The following is a 10,629-nucleotide window of genomic DNA, read 5'->3' as shown; positions in this document are numbered from 1 at the left end:
GGGAGAGGGAGGAGGAACACGGAAGGCCACAGCAGGCAAAGTCACATACATGCTCAGGCAAACAACAAAGTGGGAGGACATTCAAGGTAGAGGAGGACATTCACAGAATAGGACAATTGGGACAGAGACCGACATTCACAGAGGAGATTCAAACCAGAGGAGGCGACGATAAAGCCAGACAGGGCAGTAGACAAGACTCCAGGCAGAGGAGATGACTGACAACAGAAGAAAAACGTTGACAGAACAGAACAGAACATTTTAAGCAGAGGAAGAGGAAAAGATTCAGGGAAGAAGGAAAACATTTTTTAACAGGACAGAACGTTCAAATCAGAGATGGAGATCCGTGGCAAAAGAAAACATTCACAGAGGAGGACAATCGGGGAAGAAGACGATATTAAATAATAGGATAGAATGATATCCAAAGTAGAGGAGGAGATTTGGGGCAGGGGAGGACTTTCTGGGTAGAGGAGGCGATTCACAGAGAAGGAGATTCAAGGCAGAGGACATACACAAAGACAGACATCCAGAGACTGATGATAACAGAGAAAGACATCAAGGGGAGTGGAGGACATAGTTAAAATAGTACATTCGTGCTCATAAGTAAGACAGTCATGCTGCAGAGTAGAACATTTGTTTAAAGTAGAAAATTCATAGGACAGGACAGGACATCCCTGTCACAGATTAGGACATTCGTAAAAGAGGACATCCAGGACTCAGAGTGGGCCATTAGTATGCAGTAGAACATTCACAGAATAGCATATCTATGCTTTGAGTTTGGTTAATGTTTGTTTGTTTGAGTAAAGAGAAGCACATTGACACAATAATGGTCATTTAGTGCTGGGAAAAAGTAAGACACAGACAGAAACAAAAGAGGAAAAGTAAAGAAGTAGGACCTACCAGTAGCGCCCTCCAACCACCCACAGAGTTTGGTTTAAAAAGTCAATAAACAAAAGGAAAAAGTAAGGCAGACAGGCAGACCGTGGCACCGTTTTAACAGCCACGTTTATAGAATAGGACATCCATGCTATAGAGTAAGGCATTCATAGTTAGTGGATTAACTACACTACGGAGTAGGACATTCATAGAACATATAACTTCATGCTTCAGAGCAGGTCAGTCAGAGAGAGTAAAACATTCGCAAAAAATGACATTCATGCTTCAAAGCAGGACATTCAGCAAGAGTGAGCAGAAGCAGAACATTCGCAGAAAATGGCGCCAGTGCCACAGAGCAAGAAAATCATGGACACAGCCATGGCTCCGCTAGGGTTGAAATGAAAACCAATTTTTTTCAGTGCAGTGTGTTGGGAAATTTTCTCAATTCGATCAAACTTCCAAAACGTTTCAGTGCAAGCAAAAAATGCAAGTATGTGATTCAGAAAAACAACACAACTGTCAAATCAGACTCAACATATTCTTTAAAAAGCAGAAGAAAATCCTGAACGAAAATAGCAAGAATGGCAACAAAGTGCAGGAGTGCAAGTGTGTAGAAGGACAAGTTCCAAAGGTGATTACAAGTCCCAGCTGTCCACAACAAGTCACAGTTGTCCACCACAAAGTCACAGTTGTTCACTACAAGTCACAGTTGTCCACCACAAAGTCACAGTTGTTCACAACAAGTCACAGTTGTCCATCACAAAGTCACAGTTGTTCACAACAAGTCACAGTTGTCCATTTCAAAGGCACAGTTGTTCACTACAAGTCACAGTTGTCCATCACAAAGTCACAGTTGTTCACTACAAGTCACAGTTGTCCATCACAAAGTCACAATTGTTCACTACAAGTCACAGTTGTCCACAACAAGTCACAGTTGTTCACTACAAAGTCATAGCTGTTCAGTACAAAGTCACAACTGTCCACTACAAGTCACAGTTGCCCACTACAAAGTCAGAACCGTCCACTTCAAGTCCATTACAGAGTCACAGTCGTCCGACCCAGTTGTCCACTACTGTGATTCACGCTAGTTATTCAAAACAGTTTTCCATTACAAGTCTCTACGACAGTATTCCACGACAGTGACATGAAAGACACAATACACAATCATCAGATAAAAGACGCAATTGTCAGACGCAAGACATTGTGACAAGATCGACACAATGCACAGTCGTTAGCGAACTCTCAGGAAGTCGGGCAGCTGCATAACAAGGAAAGTGTCGGATTGGAACCCACGTGGTAAAAGAACAAGGGGAAGACCATGGGAAACCTGGAGAAGAGTCACAGAAGTTGATGTACAGAAAAGTGGGAAGTCATGGAATAACATCAAGAGGCTAGCCCAGGATAGGCACATCCCCTGATCCAGGGTGAGAAAGGCAATGATGATGACAGTTGGTAGATATTATGTAATGCTTACCTGCGGTACTGCAGGGTCTGCTGAGGCTTAGAGTGAGATGGACTAGCTGCTGGCTCATCAAAATCTTCATCGTCGTCATCGTCATCAGGTAATGCCTGAAGATAAAAAGAAAAGTTAACAAAAGGTGCACACCAGCTTATTTTGAGTCCTTTTTTCCCCTCCAACTTCCTTATCGAATTTAGTTTTAGTTCCCTCTCAAAATAATAGTTGAGCTTACATCGTTATGTGTTTGTGAGAGATATAACAATGTATGCTGTGAAAATCAACATCAGACTCAACGAAACCTCAGACTTCACAAAAGAAAGAAGAATCCCCATGGTCCCCCATAACTACAGTAAGTTAAGATCTCAAAAAGTTGCGAAGTCTGAACTAGTCTAATATGTTGTCAGTGGCATTAAGCAAAAGAAAATGCCTCTGTTTTAAAAGTTAACTACATCTCTATACGGCAGATTTGTTGTGAGTATTGTTTGTTTGAGTGAAGAAAAAAAGCACACTGACGCAAAAGGGAAAAGACACTCCTCAACACATCATGCCTTGTCGTGGCCTGTCACTCACCAGCTGGCTGGGGTCCACATGGGCCAGAGGGGCCGTCATCATGTCCATTGTGTCAAGACAAACCACGTCATCCCCCACACCGGCGTCTGCCGTGTCACGTTCCATCCACACAGATGTGTCGCCTGCAACACATCAAGAGACAAGTTGCAGAACGCGAAGTGACACGTTAAGTTATCTAACACAGACATTAGTCACACAAAACAAAGGGACAAGTTCTTCTTCTTCTTTTTTTTTTTTTTTTAATAGTAGAGGGTTTTACGGCGCTCGCAACTGCATAAGGTCATATGAGCGCCAAAGGGTGGGTGTCAAAAGAGAAGTCTTTACTGGGAATCAGACTTAGACTGCTCACCTCTTTAGCTTCAACAGCACAAGGTCTGCTTCGACTATCAAGGCACCCCAAAAATAGCAGGTCACAAGAGAGTGACAAACATACAAAAGAAGTAAAGGAGGATTAGGAAAGAAAAAGTAGCAGTTCCCTGTTGTAGATCAGGCACAGTTATGAGCTTGACACTCATGAGTCAGCCCATTTACAATTTTACTATGCTTGAACGAGAAATGTCCCCCCTTTGGGAATGGCCTTAAGACACTTCAGTCAGTGGCACTGCCCCGCAGGGTACAAGTTCTTCAACATTTGGACATTAGTTATACAAAACACAGTGATCGGTTACATAACACACTGAGACAAACTGCACAAATAACACAACACACAAAGACACATTACACAACAGACAGTGAAACCTGATCAAACACAGACATTAGTTACACAAAACAGTGACGCATTATATAACACAAACAGTACAAGTTTTACACAACACACAAAGTGACAAGTTATCCAACATTTAGACACAATTTAAACAAATCAAAGTGATCAGTTACATAACACACTGAGACAAGTTATACAAACAGCACAAATAATACAACACACAGACAAGTTCTCTAACATTTGGGCACACAATTTACACAAATCAAAGTGATCAGTAGTTTTTAGTAGAGGTTTTACGGAGCTTGCAACTGCATAAGGTCATATGAGCACCAGAAGATTAAAGGTGTTACAAGAGAGTAACAAACATAAAAAAGAAGGGGAGATAAGGACGACAGATGTTTCATTGGAAAGAAGAAGCAAACCACACCAAAGCACACGCCAACCACCCACAAAGTGATCACTGAGACAAGTTACACAAACAGTACAAATAACAAAACACACAGAAACAAGCTACGCGACACATACTCATAGCGATCAATCCCACAGCACACAACGATCAGCTACTCAACACGCAGATACAAATTATACAAAACACAGAGACTATCTTTACAACAAACAGTGACTAGCAGCACAACAAAATGTACAAGTCAAAGCCAAGGAAACCTCGGCCTGACAAGCAAACAAAATGTCTCCCTCACCTGCCAGCGTCTCCAAGTTGCTGGGACGGGTCCTCATTCTGATTTGAAAGCGATGTAAGTCTGTAGAGAACTGCAGCAGGTATTTTCCCCTGCAGGTGTAAAGAGACAAGATAGTTTAGTTGTAAGTATGAGGAGAACTGTAATCATATGAGCTCTCATCTGTATAAGACAAATGATGGACGCATAGAACTGTGCTTGGTGCTTTCTCCAATATAAGACACTAGACAGATGCAAGTGTGTCACAGTTGCATTTCCCTATATGTGACACAAGACAGATGTAAGTCTTTTTTCTTTCACATATGATGCAAAATAGATGCAAGCCTATTATTTGTATTTTCTTCTCTACAGGACAAGACAAATGCAAGACTGTACAGAAATGGAAAGCATACTTTTCCCTTCATGGGAGACAGGATAGATAGTGAAAAGACTCATGCTCTGTAGCAGTTTGGGATGAAGTAAGGGGGAGACAAAGTTTTGAAAGAATTGGCATTGAATGTGAAAACGTTCATTCTATGGGAATGTCATGGACACTTAAGCCAAGTAATAGTTAGTATAGAACTAAGGTGGAGACTGAAGCTGCATAGGAGTTGGGTGTTGGAGTAGGACAGAAACTTAAAGTTGGTGTTGAACTAAAAAAAAGACTTGAATTCCGTAGGAGTTGGAGCAGGAGTGCGGTGAAGACTTGAGGTCAGTAATAGTTTGTGTGAGCTGAGACGGAGATTTTGATCCTGCAGGAGTATTTGTAGGAGTGTGGCAAAGACAGAGTAAATAATATAGTTTGTGTAGAACAGAGATGAAAGCTTAAATCCTGTGGGATGTGGTGTAGGAGTAAGATGTAGAATTAATTTCTGTATGAGTCATGCAGTTTTAGTTTTAGCTTTTGTAACACTTTTATGGCACTTGCAACACAATACGGTCATATAAGTGCCGCAGGAATTGTGTAGGATTGTAGGGTGAAGATTTAGGTCCAATAGGCACTGATGTAGATAAGAAGAAACTTATTCTCTGTAGGAGTCGGGTAAAATTTTAGACTTACATTCGGTAGACATTAGTGTAGAAAAAAGGGGAGACTTAAGTTCTCTACGAGCTGGTGTAGAACTAAAAAGACTAACATTCCACAGGAACTGGTGCAGAAGTAAAATGAAGACTGAAATTCTCTAGCGCTGGTGTACAACTTCCAAGACTTACATTCTGTAAAAATTGGTGTAAAAGTAAAGCAATGTCTGTCGAGTTCTTGGAAGAGAATGGTGGAATTTTATCTAAAAGACAAGTGTACTCATCAATTTCCTGTAGGAGTGTAGGGGGGGGGGGGACTTAAGCTCTGTCGGTGTTTGTGTGAAAAAGAAAGTGCTGTAGAATTGGAATCAATCACGATAGACTTGTGTAGGAGTCGGGGTAGGAAAGTATGGTAGCGCCTTGAATTCTAAATTCTCTAGGAGTTGGTGTGGGCCACAGACAAACCCTTTCCACCTTTCCCTATCCTGGGCTAGCCTCTCTGTATTATTCCATGTCTTCCCACTTTACTGTACATCATTCACTGTGACTCTTCTCCATGTTCCACGTGGCCTTCCCCTTCATCTCTTACCCAGAAGATTCCAGTCCAACATTGAAAGACTTATACTACTTTAAAATATGATACAGACGAGGAAAGACTTACGTTCTGTACGAGTTTGTGTAGAAGCTGAGCTTTGGAGGTTTGCCCCGAGCCACCTCCACCTTGGGCTGCAGGCTGAAGCGACGTTTGTTGAAGGAGATTTTGAGGATGGAGCCCCACGGGTACTCTTGCGTGATACAGCGGCCACCATTGCCGGGCTCCGCCAGGACAAGACTGTGCTGGCTCAGGCCCGCCCACAAGAATGCTTGTGTGTCTGATTTGTTCTGTGGGGGGTTAATGTTGTATACTGTAGCTATACGTACGGCATCTTGGAGAAACCAGGTCTTTGTCAAAAGAATGAAATCAAATAGACCGATATTTTCCCACCTGCTGGGCAATTCAGATCAGTTTTTTTTAAACTTTTTTTTGGTGGGGGGGAGAACACATTATAAGGCCATTAAAAACTCATTTCTGTGTGGACTTTATTGAAAAATGTTGATAAAAGGCACAAAAAATGTAAAATTGCCATTTCCAAGGACACAAACTTTTGAAGACACCAAATTCTGTCGCCCATTTATCATTAATTTTACCTCTGACACCAGGTGACCCTCACCTCCTTCCATCACAAATATATCAACTTCTATTCACGACAGATGGTATACATCATCAAAAACAAGACAAATGAACAAGCTTTAAGATTACACCAATAACTCCACGTGTCAAAAAATCTATGAGTACCCGATTCTACTGTGTCGTGACACATATCATATATATATATGATGTTATACCAATGCAGAATTTGCTTTCATGAATAAGAAGCAAAAAGAATCTACCTGTTTTAACTAGAGTAAAATCACTACTGACCTTGAAAAGTTTGTAAAAATGAATGCCATACTCAGGCAAATGGCGCACATGCTGAAACACAAGGAAAATTCAATTAACTTTCTACGTAGAAACAATATTATTACTCGATGAAACACAAAACAGATGGACCAATTACTTGTTGAAAGTTTGTAAATGTCAACTTTCAAACTCAGTAATATTATTATCGATCTAGTCAAACACAGTGATAACTCATTTTCAAACACAATGAAGGCACACTTCCGAACACACTGATAGCACACTTATTAGCACACATTACAATGACAGCACACTTCCAAACACACTGATAGCACATTTTTAGGATATTTCCAATCACACAGACGGCACACATCCAGATGTAGACAGCACACATTTTTCTAAAAGGATCCCCCCCCCCCCCCCCGGTGCACACACACACACAATACACACGCATACACAATTCCTGGGCACAATACACTGCCAGCTCACCTTAATGAACTCTATCTCAGCCTGCGAGCAGGGGATTCCTTTGCAGGCCTTGTGCTCTTGGCTGCCTCGGGTATACACATAGCTGCTGCCTAGACGTCTCACCGCGGCCAGTGGGAAGTAGTGCTCGGCCACAAAGTAGTCCTCCCCCGAGGCAACGGCCGCTTGGTCCCCGTACTCGGCCTGCAAAGCCAGGCCCGCCAGACGGGCGAGGGTATCCTGGTCACAAGTCACTCGCTCTTCCAGAATGTCTCTTCTCAGCTGAAGGTACAGAAGATGGTAGCTGCTGGTGTGTCTGGGAAACAGATAACATAATAGCGTTTTATAACAAAATAGTGTTTTATAACAAAATAGTGTTTTATAACATAATAGTGTTTTACAACATAATAGTGTTTTATAACAAACATAATAATAGTGTTTTATAACATAATAGCGTTTTATAACAAAATAGTGTTTTATAACAAAATAGTGTTTTATAACATAATAGTGTTTTACAACATAATAGTGTTTTATAACATAATAATAGTGTTTTAGTTTTCATAAGAGTTTTACAGCACTTGCAACACAATAAGGTCATATAAGTGTCAAAGAATAGATGTGTTACTAGAGAGTAACAAACACAGAAAAAGAAGGAGGAGAGATAAGGATGATAGATGTTCGATAGGAAAGAAGAAGCAAACCACACCAGAGCACCCGCCAACCACCCACCGATAGATGTTTAACAGGAAAGAAGGAGCAAACCACACCAGAGCACCCGCCAACCACCCACTCATAATATTGTGCATAGTATACTTGGACATTTATTTAAGGAGTGTAATAAGGGGGATCGGGGGTCTCCAAAACTAACAGAAAATGACAATGTACACAGCATGTTTGTGAACCTGGCAAAATAGATAACAGAACCAACAAAGGGAAAGAGAAAAGGTAGGACCAACCAGGAGCACCCTCCAACCATCCGCCAATTTAAAAAAAAATAAAAAAATTATTATAGTAGAGGGTTTTACAGCGCTCGCAACTGCATAAGGTCATAAGAGCGCCAAGGGGTGGGTGTCAAAAGAGAAATCTTTACAGGGAATCAGACTTACTCTGCTCACCTCTCTAGCTTCAATAGCACAAGGTCTGCTTCAACTATCAAGGCACCCCGGAAATAGCAGGTCACAAGAGAGTGACAAACATACAAAAGAAGTAGAGGAAAATGACAATAGTAAGGATTAGGAAAGAAAAAGCAGCAGTTCCCTGTTGCAGATCAGGCACAGTTATGAGCATGACATGATAAATCAGCCCATTTACAATTCTACTGTGCTTGAAAGAGAAATGTCCCCCCTTTAGGAATGGCCTAAAGACACTACAGTCAGTGGCACCGCCCCGGGGGTTGACAAAAGACAGAAATTGTACTTAAAGAGATAAAAGACAAGTCATACACAAGGAGACAGAAGACAAAAGTTGTACACAAGGAAACAGTTTAAGTTTTAGTTTTAGTAGAGGTTTTACAGCACTCACAACTGAATAAGGTCATAAGAGCCCCAGAAGATTAGAATGGCCTAAAGACACTACAGTCAGTGGCACTGCCCCGGGGGGTGATCCGCCAATTTCAGACTGACAACAACAACAACAACAACAACAAAAGCAAGAACAACAACTACAATAAACAAAACAAAAAATAAAACTGAACAAGTCGCTTACCGAAAATCTGTGAGGGATTCTGGGTAGAACTTGACTCTCACATACAGCACGAAGGGGATGGGAGCTGCATGACCTTTGGGCCCTTCTCTCCAGCCCTCTGGTGACACTTTGTGCAGCTTAGAGTCTCCATCCAGGAAAAAATGCTCTCCATCTACACAGACAAGTTATTGTGCAATTATGCTACCTTAGAATCACAAAAGCTCTATCTGACATTTTTGGCTGGTTTGAGTTGCTAAGAACATAAGGTCAGAAACCAAATGTTCTGTCTGCTCTATCCAAATAGTAAGATTATTCGGAGTCGTTATCAAGATATTCAAAGAATTGCATTCGAAAAAGCTTGACATGCCGTGACACTCAAATTTTTTAACATCAAATTTCTCAAAATTAGGTACTGAGTAGAAAGAACTTTGTAATTCTAACGGTAGCGACTAGCAAGAGAAAAGTATAATTCTGATGTCTCATTATCATTAACGAGAAAATAGTTCTTGTGCAATTAGCAAGAGAAAAACATATGTTTACCACCATACCCAATTTGACTGCTTTCAATTACCTTCTCTTGCCATTTGATATTTCAACTTGGAAAATCAATAAGCAATTTTGAGAAGTCTTGGCAAAATATAATCATTTCCCCCCCAATCCTTTGACAGCTCACTTATAAAGCGTTTATTCTTTAATAACAATTTGATTTCAAACTATGAACAAAGGAACGAAGAATATACTCTCTCTATAAAAATCATGACCTCAAATGGTGGCATTTTTCCAATAAGATAAAAAATGACTTAAAATTGAAACAACAAGTATCAGTTGCTGGTAAATAATACAATATGATCTAGCAGGAGGGCCAAACCCATACAGTACCACTCAATGAACGATGAGAGCACAATGGCACACCAAGTATAATGTGAACATGACAGTGGCATACCACTCATGTCTGTGGGTACGGCAACACACCACTCACAGTGAATGTGAGATTATTATTATTGTTTCAGGAAGCAACATCCCTGCACTCCGGACATGTCCATTGATGCTCCGTTGCTCTCTCCAAAATGTTGGCGAGGGTCCTTCTACTGATTGTGCCAGTGCACATCTGGTTGAACGTATTTCTGTTCTTTCCTGCAAGGATGCCAGATTTTCCTCTTCCTCTTTTAATTCCCAAAAGCATCATCCTCTCCACGGCAGTACTGGCCTCTGCCTCCCTATCTTCCTCCTCAATCAGCTGGCGAGAGAGACATTTCAGGATCTCGACCCTATCTGGTTGAACCGTATTGTGAGAACATTCCACCCAAGTACTAGAACATGAACACGATGACATATGAATCATGTTTGTGAATATGTGAGGCAGCAAAATGAAATCAGGCGCTTGTCAAAATAGTGTAATCAAGGAAACCGGCATTTTTCTGGCCTTTGGGAAACCTTTTTCAAATTTTCTTTCTTTTTTTTTTTTGGCTCAATACCTTCTAGGTCCGTTAAAGAATACATTTCGGTGTGGATTTTATAGATAAACTTTGGCCGAAGGCACACAAAAAAAAAGTTAATTAGCAGTTTCCAAGGTCTCTCAAGCTTTGGAAGTCACCAAACTTTGGCGGCCATTTTCTCGCTAAAGTTACCTCTGCTACCAAGCGATCCCCCACCTCCTTTAAACGCAAATAAACTGACGTGTATTCAAGATAGAAGAGTGATTGTTTCATCAAAAGCAAAGGCAAATCAATAGGCTATATGATTA

At 41.0% G+C, this 10,629-nt stretch overlaps 1 protein-coding gene across 1 annotated transcript in view; it reads right to left on the bottom strand.

Moving 5' to 3' along the window:
• LOC101862044 (tyrosine-protein phosphatase non-receptor type 13) overlaps window positions 1-10,629 on the bottom strand; it is a gene marked incomplete at its 3' end in the record, with an annotated part of 44,141 nt that overhangs the window by 13,788 nt on the left and 19,724 nt on the right. The window contains 7 exon segments of the mRNA XM_035970301.1: window positions 2,348-2,442; window positions 2,903-3,024; window positions 4,304-4,392; window positions 5,961-6,181; window positions 6,762-6,812; window positions 7,227-7,518; window positions 8,907-9,057. Of these exon segments, the coding sequence (XP_035826194.1) occupies window positions 2,348-2,442; window positions 2,903-3,024; window positions 4,304-4,392; window positions 5,961-6,181; window positions 6,762-6,812; window positions 7,227-7,518; window positions 8,907-9,057 (1,021 nt within the window).

The sequence above is a fragment of the Aplysia californica genome, unplaced genomic scaffold, assembly GCF_000002075.1.
Source record: "Aplysia californica isolate F4 #8 unplaced genomic scaffold, AplCal3.0 scaffold00249, whole genome shotgun sequence".
NCBI classification, from domain to species: domain Eukaryota; kingdom Metazoa; phylum Mollusca; class Gastropoda; order Aplysiida; family Aplysiidae; genus Aplysia; species Aplysia californica.
Note: the sequence above shows the minus strand (reverse complement) of the source record. Positions and strands in the feature narration are given on the sequence as shown.